Below are 19,867 nucleotides of genomic sequence, written 5' to 3'. Positions count from 1 at the left end.
ACCAGCAGAACATTTAGCAAACCAGAACAATTCACTAGACAAGGATCTATCAAATAGAATTATTTCATGACAAAAGTGTCAACTTTCTGAACAGAATAGGATTTTATGAAAATCTTCAGCTACCTTCTTGGATTTGTAGAAGCCAGTATCAGGAGGCATGGTAACTTATTTCAGTCAAAATTCCTGGTTAGAGGATAGCATCAGATTTGTTGGACTGTACTGTAGACATTATATATGACAAATTCCTGTACTGATGTTTCTCTCTTTTTAGGGTTTGTGGATATAGAAACACCAACATTATTTAAGAGGACTCCGGGGGTATGTATATTCCTTAAATCAGCCTACTGATTCATTAATAATGTCCTATTAGTTATGAAACTGGACCACTTTGCTTTTGTATTCACTTGGTTCTATTTCTTTTATTTATTTTACTGCCTCAGGATGGTCACATTAACTAGGTTTTATTAAAAGTTGAGAAAATTATATGGGTCAGTATTTTTTTTTAATTGAGACCATTATAGTTTATAACATTGTGAAATTTCAGTTGTACATTATTATTTGTCAGTCAACATATATATGTGCCCCTTTACCCATTATGGCCACCCCCCAACCTCCTTCCCCTCTGGAAACCCCAGATCTGTTCTCTTTGTTCGTGTGTTTGTTTATCTTCCACATATGAGTGAAATCATGCAATGTTTGTCTTTCTCTATCTGGCTTATTTCGCTTAACATAATACCCTCAAGGTCCATCCATGTTGTTGCAAATGGGACAAATTTGTCTGTTTTTAATGGCTGAGTAGTATTCCATTGTATATATATACCACATCTTCTTTATCCATTCATCAGTCAGTGGGCACTTGGGTTGCTTCCACATCTTGGCTATTGTGAATAATGCTGCAGTGAACATAGGGGTGCATAAGTCTCTGAATTGTTGATTTCAAGTTTTTTGCATAAATACCCGGTAGTGGGATAGCTGGGTCATATGATATTTCTATTTTTAATTTTTTGAGAAATCTCCATACTGTTTTCCATAGAGGCTGCACCAGTTTGCATTCCCACCAGCAGCGTATGAGGGTTCCCTTTTCTCGACAACCTCTCCAACATTTGTTATTTTTTGTCTTGGTGATTAGAGCCATTCTAATGGGTGTAAGGTGATACCTTAGTGTAGTTTTGATTTGCATTTCCCTGATGATTAGTGATGTTAAACATCTTTTCATATGCCTATTGACCATCTGTATATCTTCTTTGGAAAAATGTCTGTTCATATCCTCTGCCCATTTTTTAATTGAGTTGTTTGTTTTTTTGTTGTTGAGTTGTGTGAGTTCTTTATATATTTTGGAGATTAACCCCTTGTTGGATATATGATTTGCAAATATTTTCTCCCAGTTGGTAGGTTGTCTTTTCATTTTGTTCCTGGTTTCCTTTGCCTTGCAGAAGCTCTTTAGTCTGATGAAGTCCCACCTGTTTATTTTTTCTTTTATTTCCCTTCTCTGAGTAGACATGGTATTCGAAAGGATCCTTCTAAGACTCATGTCAAAGAGTGTACTGCCTATATTTTCTTCTAGGAGTTTTATGGTTTCAGGTCTTACCTTTAAGTCTTTGATCCATTTTGAGTTAATTTTTGTGTATGGTGGAAGATAATGGTCTACTTCATTCTTTTGCATGTGGGTACCCAGTTTTCCCAACACCATTTATTGAAGAGACTTTCCTTTCTCCATTGTGTGTTCTTAGCTCCTTCATTGAAGATTAGCTACCCATAGATGTGAGGTTTTATTTCTGGGCTTTCAATTCTGTTCCATTGATCTGTGTACCTGTTTTTGTACCAGTACCATGCTATTTTGATTACTATCACTTTCTAGTATATTTTGAAGTCAGGAATTGTGATGCCTCCAGCTATGTTCTTTTTTCTCAAGATTGCTGTAGCTATTCGGGGTCTTTTGTTGCCACATATGAATGTTAGGATTCTTTGTTCTATTTCCGTGAAGAATGTCATTGGGATTCTGATTGAGATTGCATTGAATCTGTAGATTGCTTTAGGTAGTATGGACATTTTCACTATGTTTAGTCTTTGAATCCATGTGCATGGAACATCTTTCCATTTCTCTGTGTCTTCTTTGATTTCTTTGAATAATGTCTTTTAGTTTTCATTGTATAGGTCTTTCACCTCCTTGGTTAAATGTGTCATTTAATAAATGATATTTTATTTTTTTTGTTGCAATTGTAAATGGGATTGTATTCTTGAGTTCTCTTTCTGTTAGTTCATTATTAGATTGTAGAAATGCAACTGATTTTTCTAAGTTGATTTTGTACCCTGCAACTTTGCTGTATAATTGTTGATTATTTCTAATAGTTTTCTGATGGATTCTTTAGCGTTTTCTATATATAAAATCATGTCATCTGCAAACAGCAAGAGTTTCACTTCTTCATTGCCTATTTGGATTCCTTTTATTTCTTTTTCTTGCCTAATTGCTCTGGCCAAAACCTCCAGTACTATGTTGAATAAGAGTTGAGATGTGTTTTCTAGAGGCAGCATATTGTTGGGTCTTGTTTTTCAATCCATCCCACCACTCTGTCTTTTGATTGGAGAATTCAATCCATTTACAGTTAGAGTGATTATTGATATATGAGGGCTCAATGCTGCCATTTTATCGCTGGTTTTCCAGTTCTTCTGCATTTCCTTTGTTTCTTGTCTCATGTATTTTGGACTGCGGATTCAGTTTGGTAGTTCCCTATGATGGTTTTCTTAGTTTTCTCTTTATTTATCATTTGTGTCTCTGTTCTGATTATTTGTTTAGTGGTTACCGCGAGATTTGTGTTAAAAAATCTCGTAGATGAGATAGTCCATTTTCTGATAGCCTCTTATTTCCTTAGACTAAGCGGATTCCATCTCTTTCCTTTTCCCCTTCTAAGTTATTATTTTCACAACCTATTCCATCTTCTGTTGTGAGTTTGTGGTTAAAATGACAAGATTATATTCATTTTCGGTGTTTTCCTTCCCTTTATATATAATGTTACAATTAAGTGTTTGCTAACCTGTTCTGATAGAGAACTGTAAGTTTCTGTTTTCCCCTACCTATTTATCTCCTTGCTCAAGGCTTTGTAACTCCTTTATTTTTTTTTTTTTCCAAGTTATGAGGGCCTTCTTGACCATTTCCTGTAGGCGAGGGTCTTGTGGCGATGAACTCCCTTGGCTTTTGTTTATCTGGGAAAGTTTTTATTTCTCCATCATATCTGAAGGATATTTTCGCTGGATAGAGTATTCTTGGCTGAAAGGTTTTGTGTTTCAGAATTTTAAATGTATCGTTCCACTCTCTCCTAGCCTGTAAGGTTTCTGCTGAGAAATCTGCTGAAAGCCTGATAGGGGTTCCTTTTTAAGTTATTTTCTTCTGCCTTGCTGCCCTTAGTATTTTTTCTTTGTCATTCACTTTTGCCAGTTTTACTACTATATGCCTTGGAAAAGGTCTTTTTACATTGATATAGTTAGGAGTTCTGTTGGCTTCTTTCACTTGTATTTCCAGCTCCTTCCCCAGGTTTGGGAAGTTCTCAGCTATTATTTCTTTTCTTTTTTTTTTTTTTTTGTGAGGAAGACTGGCCCTGAGCTAACATCTGCCAATCCTCCTCTTTTTTTTTGTTTTTTTTTTTTTTTGCTGAGGAAGACTGGCCCTGGGCTAACATCCATGCCCATCTTCCTCCACTTTATATGGGATGCCGTCACAGCATGGCTTGACAAGCGGTGCGTCGGTGCATGCCAGGGATCCGAACTGGCGAACCCCGGGCCACTGCAGCGGAGTGCATGCACTTAACCACTTGCGCCACCAGGCTGGCCCCACCTATTATTTCTTTGAACAAGCTTTCTGCTCCATTCTTCTTCTCTTCTCCCTCTGGAATACCTATAATCCTTGTATGTTGCATTTGCTAATTGAGTCGGATATTTCTTGGAGAATTTCTTCATTTCTTTTGGTCTTAGTTCTCTCTCCTCCATCTGAAGCATTTCTATGTTTCTGTCCTCCAGACTGCTGATTCACTCCTCCATAATATCAGCTCTGTTATTCAGGGAGTCTAGATTTTTCTTTGTCTCATCCACTGTGTTTTTCATCTCCAACATTTCTGATTGGTTTTTCTTTATAGTTTCTGGTTTTTCTTTATAGTTTCAATCTCTTTTGTGAAGAAGTGCACAATTTCGTTGAACTGTCTATCTGTATTTTCTTGTAACTCGTTGAGTTTTTTATGATAACTATTTTGAATTCTCTGTCATTTAGATTATAAATTTCTGTGCCTTCAGGATTGATTTCTGGGTGCTTCTCATTTCCCTTCTGGTCTGGAGATTTAATATAGTTTTTCATACTGTTTGACGGCGTGGATTTGTGCCTCTGCATACTGATAGTATCTGGTTGCAGCTTCCACCTGCCAAACACTGGGTGGGGGTCAAGAGCTGAGTATTCTGAGCCCGCTGCGATCCACAGCTCACTGGGTCAGAGTTGCTGCTTTTCTATCCTCTGCATGGGTGCTCTGGCTGACCAGCTGAGCTGGAGTACCGGGTGGGGGGAGGGGCGCTTTCTTTCACCTGCATGATTCCAGGAGTGTTCTTGCTCTGCCCTCGCTATCTGCTCTCCTGGAGTGCTAGCTTGATGAAGACACCCCCGCAATAGCATAGTCACCTCTGTGTGGGGCTTTCCCACGGGCTGTGAGGGAATGGAGAGCAAAGGTGTTCCTGCGGAGGGATGCCCCTCCCCCCTCTCATCTCAGAGCCATGTGCAGTCCAGAGCCCAGGCTGCTGCTGTTGGGGAGGGAGAGGAGATCCCCTTACCTCCTTCCACTTCGTCCGGGGGTTCCAGCACCTCCACCTTCAGGTGTATGGCTGCATGAGTCTCTCAGACGTCTTTTGTGTTGTGTGAGTGTCCTCTGTTGCTATATGAAAGTACTTTTTGTTGTATCTTAGCGGGGAGAATCTAAGGGGAGCCCTCACTCTGCTATGATGCTGATGTGCCAGCTTTCTGGGTTGGTATTTTGAGTCAGAATCATTTTATTCTACATGTTTTCTTTCCCTTGAGGTTTATAGATGCAAAATAATAATGAATTGGTTCCTTAAAAATATATTCCTTGTTCATTGAGAACTGACATTTCTAAACATTGATGTTTATTTATGCAATCTATGGCCTTATAAAACTATGGTTTAATTAGAAAAGCTATTAGGAATTACTTGAATATGAATTGATGCAGAGAATTATTTTAGCTAGTAACAGAATTGAGAATTCATTTCAACAAGCATACATTAAATACGTACTATGTACAAACATTTTTTAAAGCCTACTATGTGTGAAGAACTAAAAGATGAGAAAGAAATGATCTCTGTCATCATGGGAACTTTGCTCTTTAGTTAATTTCATTGATGAGCTGAAGTATCAACTTGTACTAGTCCTTGGGTTTGTTTTTTTAATAATATCTCTGCTCTCCCTCTCTCTTGTTAAAAGGGTGCAAAAGAGTTTGTAATACCATCCAGGGAACCTGGAAAGTTTTATGTTCTCCCTCAGAGCCCTCAACAGTTTAAGCAGCTTCTAATGGTTGGTGGTTTAGACAGGTGAGTTCTCTTTATGCTAGTAGTTGTCAGTAAAGGAAAAGAGAAAAAAAAGGGAAAACGGAAACACAAAGTTGTCTGATCTCTTAAAAGAAAATTAGGAAAGGTATGAGAGTTTGGAAAGTACTTGTAAAATACCCTCAAAATTTGTAGTTATCATTTAGTAAATATTTATTGGGTAGCCACAGTGTGCAAAGCTCTATGCTAGTAAGTGTGGCAGGAGATTAAAAACAAAAAAGAACAGGTTGTTCTCTCAAGGAGTTAATGAATCTAATAAGGCAGGATAGGGTAATAAATAAGACCAACTGTGATATAAACCAAAATGTAAGTGCATTGAGAGTTGTAAACTAGGTATTAAGAGGTTTGAAATTATATTGTTTTGAGAAATATTATAGAAAACTTTGTGAGCTAGGCCTTATAGGACAGAGGTGTCTTTCAGCAGATGAAGATGAGAGCTGGAATGGTATAGCATAGGAAAGCTCAAGTGAATTCCTGGAGCAATAAGTATTTCAATTTGGCTGAAGCAAAAGAGTATAAAGAAACATGGACTGCCTTGCATGCCGGTGTAGTATATGAATATCCAAAGGTGCCATTGTATATTTTTAAAACAATATATAGAATAGTTAACTTCTCACGGGGCAGTTGTGTGTCTGATTAGAATATCATAAATAATTTCAAAATTTCCTATGTCCTTTAGGTATCATTATTAATTTATTTCATAAGCCTACATTGCCATGAACTTTGGGGAAAAGTGTGTGTCTTCCTGGACTCATGACTCAATTAATGCTATTTTTCAATTGTAGGTATTTTCAGGTTGCCCGATGTTATCGAGATGAAGGTTCGAGACCAGACAGACAGCCTGAGTTTACTCAGGTACCAAGTCATATTTATTTGTCTCTTACTTGGCTGTAGCAAGCCTGAAACTGTGTTTTAAGACCTGCACAGTAATTATACATACTTCTTATTACATTTTATCCATCAGATATTTAATTAAACTAACCTGCAGTTGAGGCGCTAATTATTTAATCTTTGATCCATTTCATGTCTCCTTTTTATAAGGAGTATGATCATCAACAAGGGAATGCCAGAGATTCCTATGGTGTTTTAATGGTTATGATATGATGAAGTTCTTAAATCTCTTGTACATTAAAAACCAACAATTCTGTATGTTGATATTTAACCTATTTATCTAATCTGTGGACTCGTCAAAGCTCTTATGATTTAGTTTCTGTATGCTAGCATATTAATCAGTGTGGTGAAGTGCAAAATTCATAAGCTTTGGAGTTGGACAGACCTGGGATCAAATGTAGCTTCATTATTTCCTAATTCCACCTACACAGCAGGTGACTTAGCCTCTCTGAACCATGAACCGTGAGATAGTCGTGGGAACTAAACAAGTTGATTTATGTAAAGCATTAGCACAGTGCCTGACATAAAACAGATGTACAGTAATATTTATCCCCTCCTCATGTATTGAGTATTTATGTGCTGAATGCAATAGTAACTTGAAACCAGAGAAATATATAAATATGTACATATTAATATTGCGGCTGTTCAAGTTAGTTTCCATATGTTATTTTGGTTTCAGATTGACATAGAGATGTCTTTTGTAGACCAGACTGGGATCCAGAGTCTCATTGAGGGTTTGCTCCAGTATTCCTGGCCCAGTGACAGAGATCCTGTGGTGGTTCCTTTTCCTTCTATGACTTTTGCTGAGGCATTGGCCTCCTATGGAACTGATAAACCTGATACTCGCTTTGGGATGAAGGTACTTCTCTTCACTTTTTCAGGACTCTGCCTTCAAGTAGTCTTGCAGTCTTTCAAACCACTTTGAAATTTACAACCAGTTAGACACGGTGTTATATTGTATTTTTTGTTGTTACTTTAGCTTGTTACCATAGTTGTTACCGAGCTACAGCAAGAGAGAATAACAGCGTGTTAGCATTACAGCACTTTCTGTCTACTCTGTTCCAGGACTGATTTCCAAGAGCAAGGTTCTTGCTATAAAGGTTTTTCTTTTTTTTTGTGAGGAAGATCAGCCCTGAGCTAACATCTGCCAATCCTACTCTTTTTGTTGAGGAAGACTGGCCCTGGGCTAACATCCACGCCCATCTTCCTCCACTTTATATGGGATGCCACCACAGCATGGTTTGACAAGTGGTGGCGCTGGTGCACGCCTGGGATCTGAACTGGCGAACCCGGGGCGGCCGCAGTGGAGCGCGTGCACTTAACCGCTTGCGCCACTGGGCCAGCCCCTTGCTATAAAGTTTTTATTACTGACAAGTTATTAATTATATGGACATGGATGGTAACTTGAAAGAAAAAAAAACCCTATTCTTTCCTCTTCAATTTTTCTTAAGCTAAAATGGCACTTGAAAGGCAAATGGTTAAGAGTTTTTGGTTCTTTTTCCCTGATCTGTAAAGAGCTCAAAGATATGGAAACGTTTATTCACATTATTAAGATCTTTACAATTTAACTAAGGTTAAGGGTAGAATTTATGAAGAGCAGTTGCCATTAGCAAGCCTCGCATTCTTTGGTCTTAGAGAGCAACAGCCCTTCATCTCTGTAATGCTGGTGACATTTCTTCATCTAAGTCATCAGTGCGCATTTCTTAGAAATTGAATTCTGCCTGGGCAGTGAATAGGCAGTGCCCAGTTCTGAGAATGGAAAAAATATAATACACAAAAAGTCATAACAACCTACTTACAGCGGCCACCTTAACTACTCCTTGTTTCCTCTTTCGTAGTATGGAATAGCGTTACGTCACACTGCTTAGGTTAAATTCTGGCTCTGCCACTTACTAGCTCTGTCATCTTGGGCAAGTTACTTCCTTCTCTGTGTCTTGGTTTCCTCATCGGTTAAATGAGGATAATAAGAGTGCCTACCTTATACTCTTGTATGAATGAAATGAATTCATACTAATGAATAATACATTAGACATTAACACTTGTCACAATGCCCAACCCATGATAAACTCTCTATGAATGCACTCTATAAATGTAAACTTAAGATCCACTTTCTTGTTTAAAATCTTGTTTGTACAACGTTTTGAGATAAAAATTACTTCACATTTAGTTACCCTTTTTTGTTACCCATTTTCCAGATTGTAGATATCAGCAATGTGTTCAGAAACACAGAGGTTAGATTTCTTCAGGATGCGCTGAGTAAACCCCAAGGAACCGTCAAAGCCATTTGTATCCCTGAAGGAGCAGTAAGTGAAGCACAATTCTGTGTTTTCTCTAGAATGTATATTAAACTTCAGAAAGAATAATTCTCTTTAAATAAGAATATATATTTTTATATAAAGTCTAACAATGTCCCTAAAACTATAAGTAGAGAACAATAAAACCTTATGAATATGAGTTTACACTCAAGATCTAGAGCTTTTTTTCCTTTTAAATAATGCTATAAAGTACTCCTGTACTTCACTTGGGAAATTTCCGCCAGTGATGAGCATAAACTAGTGTTCGATATTCTATCTCAGCCTCAGTTTGTCCAAAGGCTCGCAGCCCCGTATCAGCTCCAGCATAGCCCTTGCGTATTGGTTCTTGGTCTTCTAAGGGCTCTGGTCTCAACTGCGTTAGCAACAGGGGAAGAGAAAGGAGATGGAGTTATGAAAGGGAAATGGGGGTAGGAGAGAGAGAGAGAGAATGCTTGGGCTGGGCAAGCACTCACTCTCAAGTAAGAGGGCACATCTGTTTTCTGTAGTTAGTACACTTGCTTTGAAGGTAATTTAATAAGAGGAGTCCCACAAGTATTTTCAATAAGGTTACTATTTTGAAAGACTGTATTCATTTGGATACATAACCATTTTAGTATATTAATGGGGATAAGAATTTAGTCTCATTACTGTTTATTCACTTCATATGTTCAGTGGAAGGTAATTTGGTATCCATACTCCAGTCCAGACATAATGATTGTGTTCAGGTAAGCTCAGTACAACATATATTGCCTATTATTATTATTTACCCCAATTTGAGTATGTCCATTCTTCCCCAAGTAGATTATAAGAACTGCAGGGCTGTGAACCATGTTTTTACCATTTGTATCTCTCAGACCTAGTTAAGTGCCCCCTTAAGATTAGTTAATGGTAATAACCATAGTGTCTCACTTAGAAAGACATGGAGATAATTTTTAAAAAGTGAGAAATAAAAAATTTTAAGAGACCTGAAATATCAAATTCTGAATGCTCTTATTGATCTCAGAGTTATTTTTTCTTTCACAGTTCAGTTGGAAAGATTTATTTTGAACATTTATCCTGCATATTACATATTACATATTACATGTGCAGGATCTGTGGAATACATTCACAGCTATTTCCAATGGCACCTGCATAATTAGAAAAAAATAAGCCCTGTAACAAGCTTTAAAATTTTTTCATTTGGCAACAGAAATTAAATTTTTGTTGAATCCTACTATTTTGATAGAAAGACACAGCATACATTTGTATCCCATTTGATATCATAAACATATTTATGAAGCTAAGTGTCATACTGATGAGTTTACTTTGATTTTCTTTCATCAGAAATACTTAAAGAGGAAAGAGATTGAGTCCATTAGAAAACTTGCAGCTGACCATTTTAATCAGGTAAGGAGTTAATTAGAGCAGGAGTTTTTTTGTTTCTTTTAGAGATTCAATATTTTTAAATAATTGCTTGATCTCTTATGGTGTCATTAGTTTTGAGGGTCTTATTTCAGATCATTCTTCTTTTTATTTTTATTTTTTAAATTTTTTAATTTTTATTTATTTATTTATTTATTTATTTTTTGCTGTGGAAGATTCACCCTGAGCTAACATCTGTTGCCGATCTTTTTCTTTTTGCGTGAGGAAGATTCGCCCTGAGCTAACATCTGTGCTACTATTCCTCTGTTTTGTATGTGGGTCGCTGCCACAGCCTGGCCGCCGATAAGTGGTGTAGGTCTGCACTCAGGAACTGAACCCGGGCTGCAAAAAAAGAGCACGCCAAACTTAACCACTAGGCAACAGGGCTGGCCCCTATTTTTTTTTTTTTTTATTGAAGTCCTATTGGTTTATAACATTGTATAATTTCAGTTGTACATTATTATATGTCAGTTTCTGTGTAGACTGCATCATGCTCACCACTAATAGTCTAGTTTTCATCTGTCACCATACATATGTGCCCCTTTACTCTTTCACCCACTCCACTACTCCCTTCCCCTCTGAAAATCACTAATCTGTTTTCTTTATGCATGTGTTTGTTTATCTTCCACATATAAGTGAAATCATATGGTGTTTGTCTTTCTCTGGCTTATTTCACTTAACATAATACCCTCAAGGTCTATACATGTTGTTCCAAATTGCACAATTTTGTCTTTTTTTATGACTGAGTAGTATTCCCTGGTATATATATACCACATCTTGGTTTTTTTTTTCTTTTTGTGAGGAAGATCAGCACTGAGCTAACATCTACCAATCCTCCCCTTTTTTGCTGAGGAAGACTGGCCTTAGGCTAACATCCGTGCCCATCTTCCTCCACTTTATATGGGACGCCGCCACAGCATGGCCCGACAAGTGGTGCATCTGTGCGTGCCCGGGATCCGAACCAGCAAACCCCGGGCTGCTGCAGCAGAGTGCGCACACTTAACCACTTGCCCCACTGCGCTGGCCCCTACCACATCTTCTTTATCCATTCATCAGTTGATGGGGCTTGGGTTGTTTCCATGTTTTGGCTATTGTGAATAATGCTGCAGTGAACATAGGGGTGCATAAATCTCTTTGTATTGTCAATTTCATGTTCTTTGGATAAATACCCAGTAGTGGGATAGCTGGATCGTATGGTATTTCTGTTTTTAATTTTTTGAGAAATTTCCGTACTGTTTTCCATAGTGGCTGTACCAGTTTGCATTCCCACTAGCAGTGTATGAGGGTTCCCTTTTCTCCACATCCTCTCCAACACTTGTTATTCCTTGTCTTGTTAATTCTAGCCATTCTGACGGATGTGAGGTGATATCTCGTTGTAGTTTTGATTTGCATTTCTGTAAGCATTAGTGATGTTGGACATCTTTTCATATGCCTATTGGCCATCTGTATATCATCTTTGGGAAAATGTCCGTTCATATCCTCTGCCCATTTTTTGATCAGGTTGTTTGTTTTTTTGTTGTTGAGTTGTATGAGTTCTTTATATATTTTGGAAATTAACCCCTTGTTGGATACATGATTTGCACATATTTTCTCCCAGTTGGCGGGATTGTCTTTTCATTTTGTTTGTGGTTTCCTTTGCCTTGCAGAAGCTTTTTAGTCTGATATAGTCCCATTTGTTTATTTTTTTTGTTTCCCTTGCTTGAATAGACATGGTATTTGGAAAGATGCTGCTAAGACCAATGTCAGTGTACTACCTACATTTTCTTCTAGGATTTTTATGGTTTCAGGTCTTACATTCAAGTCTTTAATCCATTTTGAGTTAATTATTTTTAATATGTTTATTAATTTTTAGCAATATGCTGCATGTACGTGGTTAAAAAAACAAACAGTGAAGAAGGATTAATAAGTCAATGCAATAAGTGTTTGCTCTAGCTCGCTCCACACCAGAGTGTCTCTGTTTTTAGAAATATGTTTACATACTACCTTTTTTTTTTTACTTAACTTTTATTTATTTTTTTTTAATTTCAGATATTTTTATTGTTTGGTTCTAGAATTCCTATTTGGTTTATTTTTAGTGTGCCATTTGTATGCTGAGAATCTTGTATGTTCATTAACTATTGTCAAATTTTCCTTTATGTTATGATGTATAATAAATAGACAATTTAATGTGTTTTCTACAAAATTCAGTATCTGGGTCAACTCAGGTTGTTTTCTCTTTACTGATTTTTTTTCTTGTCTTTCGGTCACATTTCCCCGTTTCTTCAAGTCTTCAGTAATTTTTAAAATATATTTCAGACACTATGAGTAAGACACTGTAGAAAATCTGATTTCTGTTATATTTCTCTAAGTTTTGATTTTTGTAAAAGCAGGCACTTGACTTGGGTGGACTCATATTCCAGATCTGTCTTCCTGGTAGTAGGCAGGATTTGAGACTGCTCATTTCATTTAGTTTTCCAGCTGTTCCTTTTTGATTTGAGATACATTTCAGTGTGCAGTCTGGGTTTTGGGTTGGTGAATGACATGCTAGCTGGATTTCAGCTCTGCTCTCCTTTTTGTCCAGGGTCTTCTTGCTGTGCCAAACTAATAGGCCCTGTGTGCATCATCTCGGTGAGAGGTGAGACCTCTCCAGGGACTGGGACATTGGCGGGGGCCATTGTTGTCAACATTTTAAACTTTGTTAACTTCCTGCAATGAGAGATGAGGCTCACATATACAGACCTTACCTAGTTTTTACTCTGTACCTTCTGCACAGTTGTCTTTCTGGACCTTTTCTTCATTCCTCTTCTGAGTTGAAGCCAGTCTTTTCCTGGATCCCAGATCTTCCTCTCTCTTATCTGTGCTGGAGTATATCCTCAAGTAACTTCCTAAGAAAGCATATGAGAGAGGAACTTTCTGATTTCTTATATGTCTAAAAATGTCTTTCATGTTCAAAACCTCACACTTGATTAATAATTTGGCTTAGTATAAAGTTCTGAATTGGTGATCATATCCCTTTAGAATACTGCTGTCCCATGGAACTTTCTGTAATAATGGAAATGTCTTATATCTGCATCATCCAATATGGTAGCCACTAGCCAGCACAGCTACTGAATGCTTGAAATGTAGCTAGTAGAACTCAGGGACTGAATTTTTAATTTTATTTCATTTTAATTAATTTAAATTTAAATAGCTGCATGTGACTGGTGGCTACAGTGTTAGCACAGCCTGAGCTCATTAAAGTCAGTGCTTTATTTTCTTCTTGCATCTGGTGGTACTAATAAGAAGTTTGATGCTTGTATGAATTTATTCCTTTATAGCAGACCTGATTTTTTTTTGCTTTGTAAGCTTTCAGCCTCCTGATACTTAATGTTCTGAAATTTCACATTTTGTTTAGCTTTGGGTCTTTTCTCATTCAGTGTGTTGCCCACTTGAAGGGCCCTTTCAATATGAAGGTTCGTGTTGTTCATCTGTGGAAAATTCTCTTATTATCTAATATTTTGACCTCATCATTTTCTCTAGTCTCTCTTTTGGAATTTCTATTAGTTGTATGTTGGACCCCTTTATGTAACTTACATGTCTCTCTTTATTTCCATGTCATTTCCCATCATTTTCTTTGTCCTTTTTATTCTTTCTAGGAGATTTCTTTGACTCTTCTGTTGAATTTTTTTTTAGCAATCATATTTTATTTCCCAGTAGCTCCATCTTGCTTTTTTTCATTGGATTTGATTTTGGTTTTATTGATGAAATATCTTTTTGAGTGCCTTTGAGGATTCAAGTCTTTTGGTCCCTAAATTATCAGTTTTCTTTAGGGTCATTCTTTTCTGTTTATCTCTGTCTTTTTTCTTTTCTTTTTTTTTTTTTTTTTTTTTGCTTGAAGAAGATTCGCCCTGAGCTAACATCTGTGCCAGTCTTCCTCTATTTTACATGTGGGTCACTGCCACAGCATGGCTGGCAAGTAGTGTAGGTCTGCGCCCAGGATCCAAACTCGCGAACTCAGGCCACCAAAGCAGAGCGTGCTGAACTTAACCACTACACCATGGGGCTGGCCTCATCTTTTTTTTTTTTTTAATGCTACAAGATTTCTTCAGTGTATGGTGATTTTTAATTGTACATATTTAAGAATGAGGCATTTAAAAAGATGTTTAAAGGGGCTTTTATAAATCGTTACATTTAGTTTAGGCTGAGCAGCAGGACCCGTGGCCATTACCGTGGGGACCCCAGGCTTCCTAAGACCCATGAGCCTCTCTAGGATCCTGCAGGGTAAAATCAGTTCCTTCTGGTGCTGGGGCTGCTCCATTGTCCTCTAGGCCAGAGCTTCCTGCATCTTGCTTCTCTCATCATTCCTATTCCATTCACTTGCAGTCTGCCAGAAATTTGTAGAAATCTCTTATCTGCAATAGCCCTCCCCACCCTTCATTCCTTTTTTTTTTTTTTCATTATGGTGAGATTACTTTTTTAAATTCCTTTAGTATCATTTTGAAGGGGTTCAGGGAGAGAACAGAGATAATTGCATGTAGGTTCTCTTCTGTTGGGAACAAGGAATCTTTGTACTATGAGAAAAATAAATCAACCTCACTTTTTAAAAAAGGTGAATACGTCTTTTTCTTCATTGCAGGAGGTCTTACCTATATTCCTGAAAGCAAATCAAAACTGGAATTCTCCCGTTGCTAAGTTCATAATGGAAGAGGAAAGGTTGGAACTGATCAGACTAATGGAGATCCACGAGGAGGATGTGGTCCTGCTAACTGCTGGAGAGCACAGGAAAGCAGTAAGAAAGATTACCTCCACACATCTGTGCTGTTGATGCTAAATGCTGCCTCTCTTCTCCTGTGTATATAGTACATATTTGAATTGACTCTTAATTTCATAAAGTGGAGCAGCTCTACATGAGTTTTTATATTAATAAATATCTTCCAGTACACTATAATGCATTGTATAAAAACTAGTTTTTTTCATCACTTACCAGCCTCCGTTGGCATTGCTCACACAGATTAGATCTGGCTGATTAGGAAAGCCACTTAGGTAGAGGGCTGTTGATATTCATTGTACAGCTATGGCAAAACATTTTTATTTTCAAGGTTTTGCAGATGAAGAAAATTTGGTAGTCCCACACTTTTGTACATAATGCATTCCTGAAAATGCAGAGGGACAGATCAGACTGCTGAAGGACTTCTGGGCTGGCAGACACCCCTGGCCCTCCTTGGTCGAGGTGGGACCCTTTTTCCTCAGGAGCAGCAGCTGGGAGGGGGTGCGTGCTACACACACTGGCTAGATCACCATTCTTGAGAGGATATTTGGAGGACTGGATTTAGCTTTAGAGATCATTGTAAAATATAAAAAAGTGTGGCGTAAAAGTCAAACATGAATATTGAAAATAGACTGTAAAGGTCAAGTCTAGTTAACATCTGTCACCATACATAGGTACAGAATTTTTTTTTCTTGTGGTGAGAACTTTTAAAATCTATTCTCTTAACAACTTTCAAATATGCAGTACCATCTTACTAGCTGTAGTTGCCGTGCTGTACATTACATCCCCAGGACTTATTTATTTTATACATTCATTCTTGCACTGTAGTATAGTATGGTTTCTTTATAGTAATAGTGTCTGATTAGTACTTTATTATATTCATTCTTCTAATTTATATTTACACTGTACTTATTTATCATTATTTTTTCCAAAGGAAAAGTTTCAGAGTTCAGCTTCAAAGCTAAATGTAATCCACTGTCTTTCCCTTCTCCTTCAATAGTAGAGTGAAGAAAGGTATTTAATTACAAATTTTATTGTCAACGCATTTCTTAAAAAAACTTGAGATTTTGTATTATATAAAAATCCTGCTGCAAACTCATTTGCCTGTTGAACTTTCCCCTGGTATGAACCGAAACTGCTGGTCTTCCTTTCCCAGGAAGGTATCATTCTAACTCCTACTGGGACTTCCTTGAAAGAACACTGGAAACCAGACTTACAAGGAATAGCTTTAACATTCTGAAAATATCACAATGAAAGTGCCCTGAGTGGGTATTTAAATGTAGGATAGAATAGGCCACAAAGTGACACCCTATCGATGTCTCCAGGTGTGTTTCACTGTTTTGACTAACCGTCCTTTCTCAGGGAAGCCCTGCGCGTCATAGGTGGTGCTTATCAAGCACTTCCTATTTGCCCAGCACTGTCCTAAGTACTTTGTATGTAGTAACTCATTTAATCCTCATGCCAACCCTGTGAGAGAAGTACTGATACTGTTACCATTTTAAAGACTAGAAAATTGAGGCACAGAGGTTAAAAATTTGCTCACACTCACACAGCTAAGAAGTGGAGGAGCCAGATTTCTAACCCACAAAGTCTGGCTTCAGAAGTCACACTCTTAAATTAACCTCTACTCCACACTTACCTCTCTAATAATAGCCATTATTTATTGAACATTAACTCTGTGCCAGGCACTCATCAGATCCTCACCAGCCCTTCAGGAGCAGTAAGGAAATAATAATCATAATAGCTGCCATTCGTATTGCACCTTACATATCTTTTCTCACTTAATCTTCACAACAGTCTTTTGAAATAGATATTTTTATCACCATTTTACTATGGAAAAAGGTGCAGAGAAGTTAGTCAGTAGCCAAAGTGAGATACAGACCAAGGTCTGTCATGCTCTGATACCTGTGTTCTTGATCACTGTGTTATCAGAGATTTACCCAGTCTGCTGAGTCTGGCAATCATTCTCTACTGTGTTGCAGTCAGATCATCCTCAGGTCTTTGTCTCCTGAGAGGCAGAGTGTCTCGTCTGTTATTTGGCCAATCCTTTCTCAGAGAATTGCCTGGCTTCAGAATTCAGGTTGTGTCATTTGCTGCCCACTCTGTCACAGCAGTTAACTCAATGTTGTATCTTCTGTTTGCAGTGCTCTTTGTTGGGAAAATTACGATTGGAATGTGCTGACCTTCTAGAAGCAAGAGGAGTCGTGCTCCGTGACCCAGCCCTGTTCTCTTTCCTTTGGGTGGTGGATTTCCCACTCTTCCTTCCCAAGGAGGAAAATCCCAGAGAGCTAGAGTCAGCCCACCACCCATTTACTGCTCCCCACCCCAGTGACATCCAGCTCCTCTACACTGAGCCCGAAAAGGTACCATATCAATACTTCCAAGGAAAAAGGAAATGTGGAAATAAAGGCAAAGAACTTTAGATTTCACAATCTGACCCAGTTCTGGAAGCCCCGGAAGAAACTGTCGGTTTTGACCCAGTAGTTAAAACACTATCCCTAAGTAGCTACGGTGTCTTCAGCCTATAGAATAGGAAACAGAAATTTTCTCTAACATAAAGGCTCTGTGAATCTTCCAGGTCCGTAGCCAACACTATGACTTGGTTTTAAACGGCAGTGAGATAGGAGGTGGTTCTATCCGAATTCACAATGCAGAGCTACAGCGTTACGTCCTGGCAGCATTACTAAAGGTAACGTCGTCTTCTAACTGGGCCTTTTTTTTTTTTTACCAGAATATTTGTCAATTATGTTAAACGTTTGTTATGAATGTAGGAGTCACTAGATGTAGAATAGTTTCAGCTTATCTCTCTACCTTTAGTGTAAGACTTTGAAAAGTAAATGACAATAATAGCTATATATTAGTGCTTACTGGGTGCCAGGCACTGTTTAAGTACTTTATATGCATTAATACATTTAATCCTCACGATTACTTTGTGGGATAGATACCCTCATTCTCCCCATCTTAAAGATGAGAAGCTGAGGCAGGTTAGTTAATTTGCCCAAAGTCACACAGCACAGAAGTAAGCAGAGCCAAGATTCTAACCCAGGCGGGGCAGCTCTTAAACCCAAACTCCTAACGTCCTAACCACTACACTGCTCACAACATGATGCAGTCTGGAGTGGCTGAAAGTGGTGATGATGCTGGAGAAAGACAGAGAGGTTTGAAAGGAGTTTATATCACTTAATACATACTTCTTTCGTTGTATTGGGGGGATACATTTTAGTGATAGAGAGTCGGGTAATCAGGATTTTAAAAAGAGTCTATACAGATGCAGGCCTGAGAATTTGGTTTTTTGATGATTCTGTAGAAGGCTAGGATAGGTTTCAGGACAGAAAAGATCCAAGCAAGTCTGATCCTGAAAGATCATTTTGTGGGATTAACAAGTGTGAGCTAGGATGAACAGACTTCATTTCTGAGAGCAGGATTGCAGATCCCGGAACACCAGACTCCTCCATTAGCTTCCAGGGATTTGGGAACTCCCTTCACTTCTCTCCCAAGTCAAAGCCTCCGGTCATCAGGTTCCCTGCCAATTTTTTTCACTTCTTTCGTTGTCAAGTTTCTCAAAGCAGTCAGTGAGAATACGTTGCTTCTGAGTCCTCCCTGTACCCCAGTGGTTCTCAGCCCTGCTGCCCATTGCAATAGGAATAGAATCACCTGGAAAGCTTTCAAAACAAAAAAACACCCACTGTTCCACACCAGACCATTAAATAAAAAGCTCCAGGTGTGAGGCTTTGGCATCTGTTCCTTAAAAGCCCCCACTTGATTGTGATCTGTAGCCTGGTGAAAGAACCATTTTCAGACACACTTCCAACGTTTCTGCACGCATTGCCCCGCAGAAGCGACTTGCACAGTCACCAAATCCAGTGGCCTGTTCTTGGCCTTCAAGTTGTCGTGCCTCCCAGCAGCATTTGGCACTGTTGCCCTTCTACTAATGTTCTCTTCCCTTGGCCCCTGTGAGAGGACGGTTTCCTGCTTTTCATCCTGCCTTTCCGAGCCCACATCTCCATGTCCTTGGTTGGTCGTACTCTGTTTGCATTATCAGTATAATAACAGCTGCACTTACTGAGCGCCAGGCACTTCTCTGCGTGTTTTAATATCTGTGACTTGTCATATTCTCTTACTAAACTGTAAACCTCTTAAGAATTTTTTTTTTTTTTTTGGTGAGGAAGATTGGCCCTGAGCTGACACTTGTTACACTTCCTCTTTTTGGTTGAGGAAGAGTGGCCTTGAGCTAACATCTGTGCCCATCTTCCTCTATTTTGTATGTGGGACGCCGCCACAGCATGGCTTGATGAGTGGTGTAGGTCCGCACCTGGGATCTGAACCTGTGAACCCTGGGCTGCCGAAATGGAAAGCGCTGAACTTAACCACTGTGCCACCGGGCTGGCCCCAATAAGATATTTTTTTAACTCAACTTTATTTTGCCTTTAGCACCTCAGCATGCTGTGTGGCACTTAGTGGACCCTCGCTGTGTATTTAAATTGAATTATCTTTTGAATTTCAGGAAGATGTGAAATTGCTCTCCCATCTGCTCCAGGCTTTAGATTCTGGGGCGCCCCCTCATGGAGGAATTGCCTTAGGTAAAACAATCTGTCTTTTTACAAGCTAAATTTCATTCTATAGCACTATGTCTCAAATTTGGGTTCTCAGCTTACAGGAGGTGGGTCGAGGAGTAAAGAGGGTGAGGGGTGAGCCAGAGAGTTCTACAGAAATTTAAGTTTGTGTTTTCATTTCAACGATATATTTTTAAAATATATTTTTCCAGTTATAAAGATAAAACTTGGCTGATAATTTGCATTTGAAAGATTTTTTAATAAAATAAAACTGCAGCATCTTAAGCAAATATTGGTCAAACCCTGGGGGCTCACAGATGCATTCATAGGAGTCAGGAAAGCACTGCTGCATGGTATCTGGCTCGTGCAACAATCAGAGTATTCACTGCCTGTCTGATGGCCATGATTGC

The 19,867-nt window shown here is 38.4% G+C and overlaps 1 protein-coding gene across 4 annotated transcripts in view; it reads left to right on the top strand.

Moving 5' to 3' along the window:
- DARS2 (aspartyl-tRNA synthetase 2, mitochondrial) overlaps positions 1–19,867 on the top strand; it is a 31,291-nt gene that overhangs the window by 7,841 nt on the left and 3,583 nt on the right. For all 4 annotated transcript variants that reach the window (XR_009219868.1, XM_058540045.1, XM_058540042.1 and 1 more), the window contains 10 exons: positions 272–318; positions 5,471–5,577; positions 6,378–6,447; positions 7,163–7,342; positions 8,679–8,786; positions 10,101–10,163; positions 14,773–14,925; positions 17,049–17,267; positions 17,483–17,593; positions 19,409–19,484. Coding sequence is in view for 3 of the 4 variants with exons in the window: in XM_058540045.1 (XP_058396028.1) it covers positions 272–318; positions 5,471–5,577; positions 6,378–6,447; positions 7,163–7,342; positions 8,679–8,786; positions 10,101–10,163; positions 14,773–14,925; positions 17,049–17,267; positions 17,483–17,593; positions 19,409–19,484 (1,134 nt within the window). In the remaining variant the exon portion in view is untranslated. The remainder of the gene's footprint in view (positions 1–271; positions 319–5,470; positions 5,578–6,377; positions 6,448–7,162; positions 7,343–8,678; positions 8,787–10,100; positions 10,164–14,772; positions 14,926–17,048; positions 17,268–17,482; positions 17,594–19,408; positions 19,485–19,867) is intronic.

The sequence above is a fragment of the Diceros bicornis genome, chromosome 4 (assembly GCF_020826845.1).
Source record: "Diceros bicornis minor isolate mBicDic1 chromosome 4, mDicBic1.mat.cur, whole genome shotgun sequence".
NCBI lineage: Eukaryota > Metazoa > Chordata > Mammalia > Perissodactyla > Rhinocerotidae > Diceros > Diceros bicornis.
This window is presented reverse-complemented; position numbering and strand designations above follow the sequence as displayed.